Genomic DNA, 19,401 nt, shown 5'->3' with positions numbered 1-19,401 from the left:
ACCTTTTGCTTTGATGACTGCTTTGCACACTCTTGGCATTCTGTTGATGAGGTTCAAGAGGTAGTCACCGGAAATGGTTTTCACTTCACAGGTGTGCCCTGACAGGTTTAATAAGTGGGATTTCATGCATTTTAAATGGGAATGGGACCATCAGTTGTGTTGTGCAGAAGTCTGGTGGATACACAGCTGATAGTCCTACTGAATAGACTGTTAGAATTTGTATTATGGCAAGAAAGAAGCAGCTAAACGAAAAGAGAAAAACGAAAGTAAAGAAAAACGAGTGGCCATCATTACTTTAAGAAATGAAGGTCAGTCACTCTGAAAAATTGGGAAAACTTTGAAAGTGTCCCCAAGTGCAGTTGCAAAAACCATCAAGCGCTATAAAGAAACTGGCTCACATGAGGACCGCCCCAGGAAAGGAAGACCAAGAGTCACCTCTGCTTCTGAGGATAAGTTTATCCGAGTCACCAGCCTCAGAAATCGCAGGTTAACAGCAGCTCAGATTAGAGACCAGGTCAATGCCACACAGAGTTCCAGCAGCAGACACATCTGTACAACAACTATTAACAGGAGACTTTGTGCAGCAGGCCTTCATTGTAAAATAGCTGCTGGGAAACCACTGCTAAGGACAGGCAACAAGCAGAAGAGACTTGTTTGGGCTAAAGAACACAAGGAATGGACATTAGACCAGTGGAAATCTGTGCTTTGGTCTGATGAGTCCAAATTTGAGATCTTTGGTTCCAACCACCGTGTCTTTGTGCGAAGCAGAAAAGTTGAACGGATGGACTGTACATGCCTGGTTCCCACCGTGAAGCATGGAGGAGGAGGTGTGATGGTGTGGGGGTGTTTTGCTGGTGACACTGTTGGGGATTTATTCAAAATTGAAGGCATACTGAACCAGCATGGCTACCACAGCATCTTGCAGCGGCATGCTATTCCATCCTGTTTGCGTTTAGTTGGACCATCATTTATTTTTCAAGAGGACAACGACCCCAAGCACACCTCCAGGCTGTGTAAGGGCTATTTGACCAAGACCTGGCCTCCACAGTCACCAGACCTGAACCCAATCGAGATGGTTTGGGGTGAGCTGGACTGCAGAGTGTAGGCAAAAGCGCCAACAAGTGCTAAGCATCTCTGGGAACTCCTTCAAGATTGTTGGAAGACCATTTCCGGTGACTACCTCTTGGAGCTCATCAAGAGAATGCCAAGAGTGTGCAAAGCAGTCATCAAAGCAAAAAGTGGCTACTTTGAAGAACCTAGAATATAAGACATATTTTCACTTGTTTCACACTTTTTTTGTTAAGTATATAATTCCACATGTGTCAATTCATAGTTTTGATGCCTTCAGTGTGAATTTACAATTTTCATATTCATGAAAATACAGAAAAATCTTTAAATGAGAAGGTTTCCAAACTTTTGGTCTGTACTGTATATGTATGTATTATATATGCATGTGTATATTGTGTATGTATGTATAATATGTCTGTGTGTGTAATAAAAAAAAATATATATATATATTTTTTTTTTATATATATACATGTGTATATATACTGTATATACATATACACACACATATGTATTATACATATTTAAAGGGAATCTGTCGGCAGGTTCTTGCTACCCCATCTGAGAGCAGCCTGATGTAGAGAGAGAGACCCTGAATCCAACAATCACTTAGTCTACTGGGTGCAGCGGTTCTGATACATTCAGATTTTTTTAGACTTGACTGTGCAGCAGAGCTGAGAAAGCTAACCCCACCCCCCAACAGGCTCTCTTTATACATTGTCTTTTGACACTGAGCTGCTTATCACAGGAGGACTAGCATGCATTCACTGTTATAGTCCAGGCAATGATAATCACCAGGTGATAAAACCTTAAGTGTAAATGAACAACAGCACACAGCCTGACCTGTGACACATTGTTGAAATCTGTTTTTAAACCCCTTCCTCATGCTGTCCTCAGATTACATAGCAAAAACCTGCAGACAGATTCCCTTTAATGTATTTATACATTATATACTTATATAATTCTTATCATAGATAGTAAACACACACACACACATTTATGTCGCTATTTGTGTGTATCCATGTTCATCATACTGCATACAGTGAAGTTAAACCATACTATTGGCTTTCTTTTTCTAGGAAAGGGAGAGTGCATTACAGCTGTGGCAGACGGCCGCACAGGAAATGGATCGCTTGCAAGTTGTGTACCAGAAACATATGACTGATGCACACATACATGTGGCAGAGAGACAGAAGCAAACGGTAATCTGCCATATAGGCTGGAACATTATTCTCAATTTATAAAAATACTAGATGGTGGCCCGATTCTAACGCATCGGGTATTCTAGAATGTGTATGTATGTATGTATGTATATAGCAGGCACATAGTATATAGCACAGGCCACGTAGTATATAGGAGCCATGTAGTATATAGCAGACACGCAGTATATAACACAGCCCACGCAGTATATAACACAGCCCACGCAGTATATAACACAGCCCACGCAGTATATAACACAGCCCACGCAGTATATAACACAGCCCACGCAGTATATAACACAGCCCACGCAGTATATAACACAGCCCACGCAGTATATAACACAGCCCACGCAGTATATAACACAGGCCACGCAGTATATAACACAGGCCACGCAGTATATAATACAGCCCACGCAGTATATAACACAGGCCACGCAGTATATAACACAGGCCACGCAGTATATAACACTGCCCACGCAGTATATAACACTGCCCACGCAGTATATAACACTGCCCACGCAATATATAACTCTGCCCACGCAGTATATAACACTGCCCACGCAGTATATAACACTGCCCACGCAGTGTATATAACACTGCCCACGTAGTGTATATAACACTGCCCACGTAGTATATAGCAGCCACGCAGTATATAACACAGCCCATGCAATATATAACACTGGCCACGTAGTATATAGCAGCCACGCAGTATATTACACAGCCCACGTAGTATATAGCAGTGTGGGCACCATATCACTGTTAAAAAAAAATAATTAAAATAAAAAATAGTTATATACTCACCTGCCGGCCTCCAGCGAAGCTGTCACGATCTGCACGCTGCTGCCGCCAGCTTCCGTTCCCAGCGATGCATTGCGAAATTACCCAGATGACTTAGCGGTCTTGCGAGGCCGCTAAGTCTTCTGGGTAATTTCGCAATGCATCTCTGGGAACAGAAGCTGGCGGCAGCCGCACACGCATCGGCGGACGACGGAAGGTGAGAATAGCAGGTTTTTTGTTTTTTTATTATTTTTAACATTAGATCTTTTTACTATTGATGCTGCTTTGGCAGCATCAATAGTAAAAACTTGGTCACACAGGGTTAATAGCAGCGTTAACGGAGTGCGTTACCCGCAGCATAACGCGATCCGTTAACACTGCCATTAACCCTTTGTGAGAGCTGACTGGAGGGGCGTATGGAGCGGGCGCCGGGCACTGACTGGACGGAAGTAGGGAGGGACTAATTCTCGGCGGGACTGTGCCCATCGCTGATTGATCGCGGCAACCAGTCAGCGACGCGGGATTTCCGTGACAGACAGACAGACGGAAGTACCCCTTAGACAATTATATATATAGATATGACACAGTGCCAGATGGAAATGTGTTACAGCATTTGACACACAAAAGAAAAATGAGTATACTCACTCATCATTAGTGATAAACGCTTGTATCATAGGTTTGTGATCTGTTTGACCTTGGAATCAGATTGTGCAGTTTTTCTTTTACATTAATTTATTCTGAAAAATACAATTTACAACTCCAAGATTATTAACGGGGTATGTCTTAATTTATTTCTTAGGAAGAGCTTGCAAATCTTCAGCAACTAACCAAACAGCTTCATGGTGCACATGTAAAGGTAGAACAGGTAGGTGAAATAACTATAAAGACAGTATTGACCGTGATGTGTGAAATGTAATGGAAAGGCTGACCGAGCAGTGTGAAACCTTCAGTGACATTACTGAGGTATGAACAGTACATATTTGAGGCTCCATTACAGACTCCTCATCAGGTAAGGCTAATGGTGTGTTAAAATCACTGCTTCAGTCAATTGTACACTAAATATACTTTTTATCTGTGTGTATTTAAATGACCAATAAATAGTGCCATGAAGAGTAAAGAGTGGCAAGTTTTCTGTGAGTTTTTTTATAATTGTACAGACACAGACAAGCTCAAACACACACGCATATGTGTATACACATATAAGCATATGCAATCACTCACACACTCATAGGGTGCATATATACACCTATATATATATATATATACATACACATACTGCTCAAAAAAATTGAATGGGTTGTCTGATCCAAATCAATAAGTCCACAGTTACTCTGAATCCCCCCTACACTGTACACTGTGGGGATTCGCCGGTTTCAGACCCGGGATCGGAGGATATGTATGGAGCAAGGCTGCGTCCTCTAGTTAGTGTACTGTCCGGCTACGTCGCTAGACGGGACACAGCCTCGTTGCATACAAGTGTATGGAGCGAGGCCACTCCTGATACCCTCCGGTTCCACGTCTGAAACCAGCGAATCCCCACAGTGCACATTGCGTACACTGGGGGGATTCATAAGTCTGCAGTCACACAGAGTGACTGCGGACTTATTGATTTGGACCGAACAACCCCTTTAAGGGAACATGTAAATCCCTCATCAAATCGAGCTACATGGTCCTTGGCTATGGACAGATGCCCCACAAAAGCACATTGGGTCTTTTGGACTGGTTTCTCACAGCTTGGTCAGAAGCATCCACACCTGTAGCCTACTAGAGGTCATTTTCTAAGACTCTTTGCGAGTTTCTTCTGTAACTCACGCACAAAAGCGCTAGGTTGATGATCTGTTTGGTTCTTCTTATGTTTCTCCCTGGTCCTGTTATCTACTCCATGCTTTCGGCAATGTGCTTGGAGACAAAGCAAACCTTCTTACATTGGCTCTTACAGATGTGCCACCCTCGAGGAGCCGGACTATCTGTGCAACCTGTATCGGCTGCCGATACTGCCGAGGGTTCTCAACCGTATCAAAATTCCAGGACCATTCATAAAAATACGGCACTTTTTTCCCTCTCTGTAAAAAATGATTAAAGTGCCCATGATTTTTTTTTTGGCTGAAGAAACTTAGAGATTATTATGACTGTAATTATTATCATTTTACAGTGAATGCAGCTGATGTCTTCATATCAGAATTACGGGCTGTAGGCAGTTATCACATAATCATAATGATTTGTTATGGTTTTCCAATGTGACTGTAGAAAATATTGTTTGTGATATTTTAATAAGCGGCCTAGAAAAAAAATCAGTTTGGCAGCCTTAGCACTGCCTCATACTGTTAGCAGTCACAAGGATGCTAGCAAAATGCAAAACTAGAGATGAATCGGAAAGGAAAGGGAGAGAGTAATTGTGGCCACTACCTGGAAAACTGTTCTCTTATTGGGGATTCTAATGCTATAGCCTCTAAAGCGAGCCTAATATTGCGTTCATTCACCCTATAGCAGGTACAATTGATTTACAGCCTCCTGGACAGACCAATAGCCTTGAAATTTAATTGACTTGGGGAAATACTGTGATTCGGAAGTGTTCCTTTAACCCTTTAATGCTCCATTACTGTATATGTTGTGTAGCAGTCTCAGGAGCTGAGCCTGTTTCACACAGGACAGATGGCATCTGTGATGTAGCCTGCATTTACCTTTATCAGCAGCAATCTGTTCTTGCTCCAATCACCCCTGTTAACCCTTTAAATATTTGTTAGATCCCTTCAAATGTCACGATCAGTGACTGTCAGCCCACACCAGACTCTCTATGTAAAAATTCTGTAGACAGTGAGCTGCTTATCTCAAAAGGTTGCGGAATAGGACCAGCATGCACGTGCTGCTGTAGTCCAAACCATGATGATCACAAGGTTATAAAACCTTCAGAATAATTAAACCGCACATGACTGTACATGCGACACATCGTTGAAAATCTGTGTTTTACGCCATACCTCATGCTGTCCTGTGATTACACAGCAAAAACCTGCTGACAAATTCCCTTTAAGCAATCCTGTCCGTGTGTTTTTTCGGACACTTATTGGACCAGCCACGATGCAATAGCAGGCTGCCTTTGGGTTGATAAGGCAGTTGGGAGCCTGCCATATTAATTTTCCTGTGGAGTCCGGCCACAAGCTGGCATTCATAGGATACTGTGATTTTCACTACTACAATACTGTGCAGGTTCAAGTTTCCTATGGGGCCTAAAAATAAAAAGGAAAGAGAAAAAAATATCGTATATACTTGAGTATAAGCCGAGACCCTTAACTTTGCCACAAAAAAACTGGGAAAACTTAATGACTCGAGTATAAGCCTAGGTTGAAAAATGCAGCAGCTACCGGTAAATTTCAAAAATAAAAATAGGTACCAATAAAAGTAAAATTAATTTAGTTATCAGTAGGTTATGTGTTTTTGAATATCCATATTGAATCAGGAGCCCCATATAATGCTCCATAAAGTTTATGATGGGCCCCATAAGATGCTCCATATTAAAATATGCCCCATATAATGCTGCACAAAGGTTAATAATGGCCCCATAAGATGCTCCATAGACACATTTGCCTCATACAGTGCTGTATAAAGGTTAAAAAGGGCCCCATAAGATGCTGCATAGAGATATTTGCCCCATATAATGCTGCACAAATGTTGATTATGGCCCCATAAGATGCTGCATAGAGATATTTGCCCCATATAATGCTGCACAAATGTTGATTATGGCCACATAAGATGCTCCATAGAGATATTTGCCCCATTTGCTGTTGCTGAGATAAAAAAAAGACATACTCACCTCTCGTCTCTCAGGTCCCCAACACTTGCAATATTCACCTGTCCTCGTTCCACCGCCGGGTGCCGCTGTGTCTTTCGCGTCCTCCGCACTAACGTTCAGGCAGAGGGTGCTCATTAACTACGTCATCTGACCTGAGCGTCACAGCAGAGGACGCGGAAGACGGAATGTCGCCCGACGGTAGAACGAGGACAGGTGAATATCGCGCAATGCTGCTCATCCTCCATATTATACTCACCTGCTCTCGGCGCAGTCCATGGCAGCTTTTCTGATGGTCTTCTCCGGGAGCTGATAGCTTCTTCCAGCATTGAGCGGTCACCGGTACCGCTCATTACAATAATGAATATGCGGCTCCACCCCTATGGGAGTAGAGTCGCGTCCATATTCATTACTGTAATGAGCGGTGCCATGTGACCGCTCAACGCTGGAAGAAGCTGTGTGCGCCCGGAGACCATCGGAGATGCAGGGACCGCGCCAGGAGCAGGTGAGTATGTCACAGCCACCACTCCCCCTCCCCCGCCGACAATGACCCGAGTATAAGCCGAGAGTGGCACTTTCAGCCTAAAAAAATACGCTGAAAATCTCGTCTCGGCTTATACTCGAGTATATACGGTACTCATGTATAAGCCAAGATTTTCAGCACATTTTTTTTGTGCTGAAGGTGCCCCCCTCAGCTTATACACGAGTCATGGTCCAGAAAGCCGGCGGGGGAAGGGGAGTTGGCGGCTGTAGCACAGTGGCAGCTGCAGCCACCGGCTTCCAGAAGACCTCAATACTCACCCTCCGACGCTGTATCTCCGTCTCTGCATCTCTGTCCTGGCGCGGCAGCTTCTTCGTGTGCTGAGCGGTCAGGTGGCACCGCTCATTAAGGTCATTATGGACGCAATTCCTCTCCCATAGGCGTGGAGCGCATATTCATGACCTTAATGAGCGGTACTACATGACCACTCAGCACAGAAAGAAGCTGTCGCGCCGGGACAGAGATGCAGGGATGTTCAGCGACGGTGCGAGGAGGGGGAGTATGACGGAGGACGGGGGAGCCCAGCCATGCATACAAGGATGGGAGGAGGAGAGCTGAGCCATGCATACAAGGATGGGAGGGGGGGGGAGCCGAGCCATGCATACAAGGGTGGGAGGGGGCGGAGGCGAACCATGCATGCAAGATGGGACCGGGGGAGCCGTGCATACAAGGGTGGGAGGGGGGATCTGAGCCATGCATATAAGATGGCATGAGAGGCCATGCATAGAAGGATGGGAAGGGGGGAACCGAGCCATGCATACAAGATGAGACTGGGGAGCCGAGCATACAAGGAAGGGAGGAGGGGGAGCCAAGCCATGCATACAAGATGGGACCGGGGTAGCCATGCATACAACAGAGGGAGCCACACAGAGCAGGACAGGATGAGGGGAACCACACATACGGGGATAGGAATGAGGGGAGAATGCTTACCGGGCTTATACTCGAGTCAATAAGCTAACCCAGTTTTCCAAGGCAAAATTAGGTGCCTCGGCTTATACTTTGGTTGGCTTATACTTGAGTATATATGTTAGATAAAAAAAAGGACCGTAATTTGAACTCTTCCTCAGTTAAAAATAAATGTAAAAAATAAAAACCAATACGTATTTGGCATCACCATGTCCATAAAAATCTGGCCTATCAAAATTTATAAAATTGTTTATCCCATACGGTAAATGTCTTAAAGGAAAAAATCCAAATGCCAAATTGACAGGGTTTGTTTGTTGATGCAGTTTTCAGAAAAAAGCAATAAAATGCAAACAAAATATAGTGTGTACCCCAAAAATGGTGTGAATGATAATAAATAATAATAAATGTGTAATATTATCACGCAAAAACTCAAGCCACTGTCAAATTACAAAAATAAAAAGTTACAGGCATTAGAAAACGGCAACACAACTCAATTTTTTTTTACATAGCTAAAAATTATTTTTAAAGAACCACAGCAGATATTATTTGTATTCCCTAACAGTGTAAACGGTATTGTACTGTGGCATAGATTTGTTATTCTTCTTTGGGGTCCAGCGCCGTTCCACTCTGTAACGCTCGTGGCGTGAGCGAGGATTGTGGCCCCACTATGCCACAAACCAGACTTGGGTGTGACTAAGCAGCTACCTTGGTCTTCACTGGAGCCTCTAGTTGAGAGGTCAAGCTTGTGTGGCAGGTACTGTAGCTGCCAGGTACCACTCCAGGGCTGTGTCTGGCAGTAGCAGCTGATCCCACAGGGGAACAGAAAACTGACAGGTGCGGGCAAGTACTGACGGGCACGACTGGTACTCTGGTGGGCACGGCTGGCACTCTTGCAGGCACGGCCAGCAGGCAGGCGGGCACAGCTGGGACACTGGCAGGCGGGCACATCTGGCACCTCAGGCAGGTGGGCACGGCTGGCACTCTGTTAGTCAGGCGGGCATGGCTGGCACTGTGGCAGGCAGGGCTCCGACTGGAGGAACCGTAACCATTTCGGGTTGGACAGGAACAAAGGCAGGAACGAATAGGATATGGGAACATATTTCATATTTTCGTTTCTTGTCTTTTTCTCTATATGTTTGCCAGTTCAGTAGACATTTTCTGCTGAGCTGGTATGTGAGTCACACTGAATGATTTACAAGTCATTATCAAAAAAATGTTTCCCCCATTACCAACGAAAACATAGGGGTTCTTGGTACCGCTTCGGACATGGCTATGTCATTATCTCCAATAATAATAGGGGAGTAAACCGCATGTTAAAAGTTTAATTTCTAAACTCTTTGTGGCCTCAGAAGGGTGTTGTCACCGGGCAGACAATGGTGTGAGTGACATCTTGATATCGGCCTCTCTGTTGGCTAAAAAGCCATTTCTCCTGCAGTATACATGTTCCAGTCCTGATTCACCTCATGCTGGTGTTATGTGGTCACCGGGCGTTGTGAGAACATGCCGGACAGTGACTCATCTCCTAACATAATCCCCCGCCGAGATCGGAGCACACTGCCAGCTAACGAACAGCAAAAAATGTTAGAAAGGCCATCTTTGTAAATATTTAGTCAGCTGTGGGCTTCATACTAGTGTAGGATAAATGGGAAGAGAAAATCCACCTTTCCGAGGCCTCATTTCAGAGGGAGCTCACTAGGAGCGCAGTGTTCTGGGTAACGTATGAACGGTAGATTGGAGCCCAGAGAAAATAACTCCTTTTCATGGCCCATCGTGATCCTCTGGCTTTATTCACTTTCTGATTAGTATAAAATCAAATTTTCAGCCATCCAGGTATTAAGGATTCAAGCGTTTTCTTCATACAAAAGGCATCTTCATGGACTACTACATGTTGAGCATGGCGCATGAGCCAAACGTACCAGACTATAATTGCAAGTTGTTATGGCGTGCATCATCATAACATTAGTACGCACAAATGGTGGTGAGCGCGCTATGTTCTGTGTTTTCATGTTTGATGTGAGGTAGACAGGACAAGTAGTCCAGGATTGCTGGAGCTCCCAAGGTTATATGCATCCGGGATCTTTATGGAATCACAGGCAAGTGCTAGAGCCCATTTTGAGTGAGGTAACACGAGACCTTTTAACAAAACCCTGGTATTTTATATCCTAGCCTCACCTTATAGGATTGGAATAACTGGTTAATACTTGTGACTCCTCTTGTCTTTCTCTAACTGTCCATACAATTTGATAATGACATGCGCCTGACACCCGCCTCCTCTTATTGCTGGGGAAAGATGGGTGAGCCTCATTAAATTCTTTTATTTCACTAATTGTTCAGTAGAAAATATGATGCACAGATTTACCCGAATGTGTATGTAAGGCTGTATAGTATTCACATATGCAAAACAAAAATGGTATCGGTGTTTTTTCATCGGGTATTCATCAGTGTATGGTCCATGTGTCAGTTTTTACCATCAGCGGTTCATCAGAAATGTTTGCAGACGGATAGATAAAACTTTTCCTATCCTTTACGATGTTAATGATGGAAGCCACATGGACTGTACATTGATGCCATCCGTGATGTTCACTGAGCTATAGACTTGTGTGGTAATTTTCATCCATGATGCTGTAAAAAAACAGACTTGTCTCCATGATTTTTGTATGGACACACATCCTGCAAAAACACAGACATGTGAGCAACCTCATAGATCAGGGGGCAATTAATTTTCCTGAGGGGTCCACATGAGGGACTGTGATTGTTCTGGAGGCCAAATCAATAGGCTGAAATTAATTCTTCTTAATACTGATATAAACATATTAATTATAATTATTTTATAATAATTGCATCACTTAATATTTAGCAGAATTATTTATGCTGATATCCCAATATATACAGTATGAACCCACATATAATCCCCTACATACAGTATGAGCCCCCACATAGCCCCTATATACAGTATGAGCCCACACTTAATCCCCTATATATACAGTGAGCCACCTACATACAGTATGAGCCCCCACATAGCCTCATATATACAGTGTGAACCCCACAAAGCCTATCTATATACAATATGAGCCCTCTTATAGCATCTTAAACACAGTATGAGCCAAAACATCACCTTCTATATGCAAATATTTTATTTATATATAAATCATACCTCGCTCCCATTGCCCCATCAGTCTGCTTCGGTCTCCAGTGCACTGCGAGCGGGAGCCGAGTGTCAGTGCTCCGCTGCGAGCAGGAGCCGAGTGTCAGTGCTCTGTTGCGAGCGGGAGCCAAGTGTCAGTGCTCTGTTGCGAGCGGGAGCCGAGTGTCAGTGCTTTGTTGCGAGCGGGAGCCGAGTGTCAGTGCTCTGTTGCAAGCGGGAGCCGAGTGTCAGGGCTCTGTTGCGAGCGGGAGCCGAGTGTCAGTGCTTTGTTGCGAGCGGGAGCCGAGTGTCAGTGCTCCACTGGGAGCGGGAGCCGAGTGTCAGTGCTCTGTTGCGAGCGGGAGCCGAGTGTCAGTGCTCTGTTGCGAGCGGGAGCCGAGTGTCAGTGCTTTGTTGCGAGCGGGAGCCGAGTGTCAGTGCTCTGATGCGAGCGGGAGCCGAGTGTCAGTGCTCTGTTGCAAGCGGGAGCCGAGTGTCAGTCCTCCACTGGGAGCGGGAGCCGAGTGTCAGTGCTCTGTTGCAGGCGGGAGCCGAGTGTCAATGCTCCGCTGCGAGCGGGAGCCGAGTGTCAGTGCTCCTCTGGGAGCGGGAGACAAGGGTCAGTGCTCTGTTGCAAGCGGGAGCCGAGTGTCAGTGCTCTGTTGCAGGCGGGAGCCGAGTGTCAGTGCTCTGTTGCAGGCGGGAGTCGAATGTCAGTGCTCCACTGGGAGCGGGAGCCGAGTGTCAGTGCTCTGTTGCGAGCGGGAGCCGAGTGTTAGTGCTTTGTTGCGAGCGGGAGCCGAGTGTCAGTGCTCTGTTGCAAGCGGGAGCCGAGTGTCAGTCCTCCACTGGGAGCGGGAGCCGATTGTCAGTGCTCTGTTGCAGGCGGGAGCCGAGTGTCAGTGCTCCGCTGCGAGCGGGAGCCGAGTGTCAGTGCTCCTCTGGGAGCGGGAGACAAGGATCAGTGCTCTGTTGCAAGCGGGAGCCGAGTGTCAGTTCTCTGTTGCAGGCGGGAGCCGAGTGTCAGTCCTCCACTGGGAGCGGGAGCCGAGTGTCAGTGCTCTGTTGCAAGCGGGAGCCGAGTGTAAATGCTCAGTTGCAGGCGGGAGCCGAGTGTCAGTGCTCTGTTGCAGGCAGGAGCTGAGTGTAAGTGCTCCGCTGCGAGCGGGAGCCGAGTGTCAGTGCTCCTCTGGGAGCGGGAGACAAGGGTCAGTGCTCTGCTCCTCTGGCTTGAGAGAATCGGAGCACAGGTGCGGAGAAGATGGAGAAAGTAATGTCTCCATCTCCTCCATGGCCTGACTGTATATCAGACTGCGCTGCGATGACATCTGAGTGTAGTCTGAGGTTTCACACTTCCTTAGACTTGTATGGTTACATGTGAGTCAAGTCTCGCTGGCATTCTCTCATGACAATTCAGCATGAGAAAATAATTGCAGATCTGAGCTGCCCCATAGAATAACACTGAGCAGAGTGCTATGTGAGGTTTTATTGCATAGCACTCGGCTGTGTTATATGCTTGTGGGACACCAGCCAAAGACTGAAGATTTGTGCAGCAAGTCGTCTTGACATTGTTGTACACATGTTCATTCTGTTTAGGATTTTTCAAGCGCTTCTTCAGGGGGATTTTATTCAGAATCTGCCTGGAAAAACCACATCTTGTCTGATATCCGCACAATTAGCTGTTGCGTCCAGATGTAACTAGTGAATGGAGAAGAAGAGCACAGCTCCATTCACATTGTAGTGGCCATTTCAGGTACTGCAGCTTAGCCCCTATTCACTTCAATAAAAGCTCTGCAGTCGCTGAAAACAGCCACAACACTGTGAATGGAGCTCTGCAGTTTGGCTTCATTCATTGTTTACATCCAGCTGCCATTGAAGATGAAAACAAGTGATTATTGGGGGTGTCAGACCCTCCCCAATCTTATATTGATGACCCGTCCTAAGGATTTGGATCAATACACTAAGCATGGAACAAATCTTTTAAGGCTGCGTTTCTGTAGCATGTAGTCCGCACATGACTTAATTGATAACGTTTTATCAAAGCTAAGTAACAAGAAGTTTTCAAAACAAAATACCCTAGGTTTTTTTATAAACAATAAATGGCAAAAAGAGACCAAAACCACTGCTGAAAAAAATGTGATAAGCGCATGGGAAAAAAAAACTCCTCAAAAACACGTGTAACCTTAATCAGCAGGAAATACTCATCATGGGGATGTGGTCTGAAGGGGTGTATTCATTATATACCTTCTCCCATAACACCTATAGATCAGATTGGTAATGGACCATAGGTGCTTTACAGTCTGATCTCCACCTTGTCTGCTCCCAACTTCTTGCTTATCTGCAAAATATCCTGATGTTGGAGGAATGGGAACAGATTGAAGGAGTATAACTGCAGGACACGGTGGGCCAAATTCATCAAAACTTTCACGGCAGAATTCTGGCATCAGTGTTGAAAAGTCTCAAAATGTTGGCGTATCTCTCTCTTTTGACAATATTTATATGGTTCATTTACAATGTTTGTTTGTTTTTTTTTTGTTTTGTTTTGTTTTTTTCAGACCAATCAACAGTTTCTTCATACAGTGAGCGAGCAACAAATGGAGATGGACCAGCTCCAGAAACAGCTGAGGTGAGAGTGCACATGGACGTGTATTTGTAAAGTGGTCATTTGTTAAATCGTCTGTAGATATTGCAGTATTCTACGGCCTGAAACATGGGCGGCAGTAGAAAATGGCAAGTCAAAGTCCGCCTGTAAATTGTCTTGTAATAATTCACTAATGCGGTCCCAAATTTTTCCTGCATGTTTGTGACTAGTTTGTTGTCAACAGAAGTGCATTTTCCACATGGACTGAAGATTTCTCAGCTTATTTTACTTCGAACCTATAAGTTCAAACTGTGAAAATGCTTTTCCACAGTGTGTGGGTGTCGTAATAGTCTCTTTATTTGCTCCAATTTATATTAACAGGCAAACAAAATTGGATGTAAAAGTAGCAAATCTGAAAGCCGAAGAAATGGCTACAGTTGTAAAAACACTGGAAGAGCAGATGACGAGAAAGGTAAGTCATTTTTTTATGGTTGCCATAAAATAAGAAGGAAGTGAATCTGCTACTGGTCAGGTCAAACTGAATCCTGGGGGCAGCGTGGTGGGTCCATCAATTCCCCCACATTGTGGGTAAGCAATGCATTTTGCATTAATCCTATACCACATAGGTGCAATAGCTGTAGTGATTGTTCCAGTCTTATATATTTTTCTGACATTTTTTCCTTGCATCATTGTAAAAAACGAATTGGATGTGGTTAATGCTTTATCTGTGTATAATATTGTACATTGATGTTTCTTTCACCACTTCCTCATCATTAGACTTTGTATACAGTTTTTATTTTTAATATTTCTAAATACATAATTATATTATACTATTTCTCTGGTGTTTTGTAGCTTCTCCAGCAGTGGTCTCTTTTCATATTCAGGTATTAGATGGGAATAATCCATCGTTTAACATTACCTCCTTTTTTTATCAAAAAGGGGGGATTTTTTACCCATATTCCCAACCTTGATATGTTTTAAATGCTTCATGACTGTTGTTATAGTGTCGCAGAGCAGAATATTGAAGGATGGGTCTAGTAAAGCCACAGGCGTTAGATATGATATTTTTTCATGTTAAACTGGACACAAAATTTAATAGTGGCTGCAGAGTGGCATAAAGGACTTTTTGTTTTAATGGCACCTCTGTTGCGATTAGCAAACAAAGTATTTCTAATGAGTTAAGTCTGAGTGGGGGTTATCAGATTGTTTTCACTCGGGACGTGTACTTCATCTTGTAAGGCGCTAACCAATCATAAGCAGGCAGCAACACTGAAAGGAAAGAAGATCATGTCCCCACCATAGCTTAGTGTGTTAGATGTATGTTCAGATAGCCCTGATCTCCTGGTCTAACCTCCTGCATGAGTCAGTGTGTTGGGAGGGAAAGTGCAGCTGAGTTTAGCTGTGTCACATTACAAATGCTTCTATCAGTCCTCCTCCTATCCCTAGCACTGTCACCTCTGCTGTACTGCCTCTCCCCCCACAATGCCTGTCCAGAGATATGTCAGTAATTACACTTATGCCTGCTGTGCATGACTCCTACTCACTATGCAGTGAAAACAGACTGTCATTACCTGTCACAAAGGATTAATCTGCCTATTCTGGACTACTCCTATGTGAGACATAATGACACCCCGCTCTGATCTCACTGCAGAGTGATTACATGTAGAGATGAGTAAACTTGTTCGGAAAACATTAGCCAATGTCAAATTCAGCATGAACATAGCTCATTCGGATTCGTGTTCAGAATCCCAGCATTTTCCCTCAAAGTCGACAACATTCGGGCACAGTTCAGTAAATGATCGAGTTTCCACTAATGCTTTTGTTAGGACTTTGGCTAGGATAGTGGTGCAGCATAATGAGCTGGGGTGGCATGTTTTATTAGGGGAGGGGATATTTATAGGTCAGAGGAGCGGCGGAGTGTAATTTTTTAATTTTTTTATTAACTTAATGTGTGTATATTTCGGCAGCCAATCAGGGCGCAAAAAACATCCACAACGTCAAGACACAAGGACTTCTGTCATTGGCTGCCGAAGTCAGATGTCCCTCTCTATATAAAAGGTGAAAATGTTGGTTTACTGACGCCATTTTGCCAGTGTAACAGCACAGAGAGGCTGCTCCTGCTGCTGTAAGTTGTTATATAGGATCCTGTCCTGTGTGAAATCGACCTTCCAGCATTAAACTAGTTTGTTCTATTAGTGTTATGCAGTCAGAAGTCCATATTTTCTAATCCAAATCATTTGGGCTAAGACTGTGTTGCGGTCAGGACTCAGAAAGATACATTTACTAATTAAAATCGTTTGAGCACCAGGACTCATTTCCTAATCCAAATAGTTTGGTATAATATTGAGGTGAAGGCCCCATTTCCTAATCAAAATCGTTCAAGCTAATTTTGGTGTGCAGACAGGAGGCCCCGTTTCCTAATCAAAATAGTTTGAACTATTATTGTTGTGCAGGCACCAGTCCCCATTTCTAATCAAAATCGTTTGGACTAATTCTAGGGTGCATTCAATAGTTCACCTTTCCTAATCAAAATTGTTTGGGCTAATATTGTTGTGCAGACACACTTTCTTAGAAAATAAATACTGATTTTTAATTTAGTGACAGGTGACTGACAGGTTTTTGTCTAGAGTTGTGAAATAGCTGGTTAAAAGAGGGGAAGGGTACATCCAGCATAAGAGAAAAAAGCGAGGTCGTAGTGGAAGATGGAATAGGCTTGGTGTTCAACGTGTACGTGGGCTAGGTGGAAAGCTCTAGTGAACAAACACCGGGTCATCCTATCCAAAGACAACTGACAACATCTGTTACTGGACAGGCTACTCGACTCCTTTTCTTTGGCCGCCTCATAGCGGTATGCCTTGTAGATGAGGGCCAGGAAGAGCATGTGCTGCAGTGGATGGCAAGCGCTGCATCAAGTGGTCTCTCCTCCTCTTCCTCCACCTTAACGTCACACAGAACAAGCCTCAGAGGTGGCACCCCAATTACCCTTGTTTTTTGCCCACATCATAACTTTCCAACCGCCCAACTGTCTGTGGGGTACCACAGATGGGCCAGTCTGGGGGGCTGTTCACACATTCTATGCCAAGGGCATCAAAGGTCTGCACCAAAGATTCACAGAATCCTGAGGAAGAAAGCATCTGCACTGATACCCAACATTTTTTCCTGTTGGATCTGATGCAGTAGGGTCCGAACAGCATCCAGACGCTCGTCACCAGACGGTAACCCCTGGGGGTGGAGGTGATCCTGATGACACTCCGATACCAGAGGCGCACGGGGGCTGTACTGTGCTGTCAGGGCAGGAAGAGGAGGACGATGACTCTCTGGGTGAGGAGTGTGGAGAACAGAGAGGATGACGATGAGGTTGTAGATCCCACTTTGTGTAAACCCAGAGGCACGCAGCAGAGTAGCTAAGCAAAGGGGGTGGAGGAGGAAGAAGACAAGGAGGTTACATTGCGTCTTGCCGCACAAATACGGAGTTACTCCACAACAAGCACTGCATCCTCAGCCACAACTCTGGCTGTGGCCAGCAGTGGTTGCAAATCTGCAGTTCGCAGGGGCGGCAAGGGTTGCCTAGCCTGGACCATTTTTGAGACTGCAAAGGATGACCCAACTCTCGTTATCTGCCAACTTTGCAAAAAACGATTCAGTAGAGGCAAAAATTGTAATTATTTTGACTACCACATGCATGAACTGACACATGCGTGATCAACATGCCTTAGTTTGGGAATCTCGCTGCACTAAATGCAAACAGACGGACCTCACCAACCACGGTCATCCCATCAACCACGTCTGCTGCTTCTTCCTCCTCCGTCACCATGGCAAGTGTTCTCACACAGTTCTCCGGTCGCAGAACTTCCACTTTTTTTACCCTCCACAATCGGGGTGAGTGAGAGCCTGTCAGCTGTTACGGAAGGGAAGGTGCTTGCTGTTTTTGTTTCACTGAGCACACCACATCTTTCTCAATTCATCATAACCTCTCCGTCTGCACCTCACTCACAGTCCATTAGTTTGTTGTGTTAACCCTACTCCACCTTCTCTCAGCACAGCAGCCAGCCCTCGGTCCCACAGTTGTGATCACGTAAACGAATGTTTCCTCCTATACATGCCAAAGTTAAGAGCCCGAATTCCACCATCTCCAATCTGTTAGCCATGGAAATGCTGCTTTTCCGCCTGGTGGATACAGATGGTTTTCAAAGCTGATGGCCCTCGCTTTCCCCCAATACCTGTTGACCAAGCGCCATTAGTTGGTTGTCTGTCCTTCGGCTACAAGTCACTTTATGTGACTGCAGTGCTTGCATTGTGAGGATTCTCCGGTAGCAGCTTCAGGAGCTGCGGGCGCATGACCACATGTATGGGATTTGTATACATGCAGTCACTTGCCAATTAGATTGCATATTTGCAATCACTTGACCACCCGCTCCCGGTGCCAGCAAATCCTCGCAGTGCGCATGATGGGAGGTTTCACAAGTCTGCAGACAGAGAGTGACTACAAACTTGTAACCTAAGGCTGGACAACCCCTTTAAGCCATAAATGTTTTAGTATAAGAGAACACCATAAGTAATATAATGGGTTAATAGAGCACACAGCCCATCAGCATCCCTATGCGAACCACAGATAAATGATATATCATAGGTTAGCGGTGTATATTAGTATTATTTTCTATGTTATCAGTATAAAATGGCTATACTGCATCCTCTAATTCCACTGTGAAGGTTTTTTTGCTGAGCTGAATTGCACTTCATGGCGAGAATAGCCTCCGTAATAGCAGATCTGTGATATCCTAATCCAGCATCTGCCCTATCTTATTACTGAGACGATCTTGGATGTCTCACTTCAAGCAATAGCCCCCAAAGGGGTAGCAAAAATGGAAGAGCTATGCCTATCTCTGTGTTAATGGCTGAAGCCATAATTGAGACACAGCTAAGAAATCAATAAGTAAACATTGGGAGCGATGAAAATGTATATGTAATGATGTTTCTTCGCTATCTCTCCAGCTCATAATGAGCAGAAAGAGATCCAGGTGCTTTTGTTAGTGCTGAAAATGGGTTATGCTGAATTTGTTCTGTGCTCTGTAGGAAGAAGAGGTGTTGGCAGCCCGGGGCAAAGAAGACGCGTCAGACAAACGGGTGCAACAGCTTCAGACTGCAGTAACACAATTAGAATCCAGGTAATGACTGCTATGCTGAATGTGTGTCATTTCCCTTCCATGCATGTAGGCAATGATGCCATCTAATTAATGAGTTTGCTTTGTGTGAGTAATTGGTTTCATGGCGATCTATTGTTAAGCGTGCTATCTTTTCGTTATAAGAAGATGCCGCCTAGAATACTGTACAGCAGAACAAAAGGATAATGCAATCCACTGGTTAATGTTAGATTTTGCCTTAGGCTATGTGCACACGTTGCGGAATGGGGTGCAGAATTTTCCG

At 44.7% G+C, this 19,401-nt stretch overlaps 1 protein-coding gene across 4 annotated transcripts in view; it reads left to right on the top strand.

Moving 5' to 3' along the window:
• The window catches only part of SCLT1 (sodium channel and clathrin linker 1), a 272,388-nt gene that overhangs the window by 88,637 nt on the left and 164,350 nt on the right, over positions 1 to 19,401 (top strand). For all 4 annotated transcript variants that reach the window (XM_069743945.1, XM_069743944.1, XM_069743943.1 and 1 more), the window contains 5 exons: positions 2,145 to 2,267; positions 3,841 to 3,906; positions 13,952 to 14,022; positions 14,359 to 14,449; positions 19,051 to 19,142. In XM_069743945.1, the coding sequence (XP_069600046.1) occupies positions 2,145 to 2,267; positions 3,841 to 3,906; positions 13,952 to 14,022; positions 14,359 to 14,449; positions 19,051 to 19,142 (443 nt within the window). The remainder of the gene's footprint in view (positions 1 to 2,144; positions 2,268 to 3,840; positions 3,907 to 13,951; positions 14,023 to 14,358; positions 14,450 to 19,050; positions 19,143 to 19,401) is intronic.

Source organism: Ranitomeya imitator, chromosome 1, assembly GCF_032444005.1.
Source record: "Ranitomeya imitator isolate aRanImi1 chromosome 1, aRanImi1.pri, whole genome shotgun sequence".
NCBI classification, from domain to species: Eukaryota; Metazoa; Chordata; class Amphibia; order Anura; family Dendrobatidae; genus Ranitomeya; species Ranitomeya imitator.
This window is presented reverse-complemented; position numbering and strand designations above follow the sequence as displayed.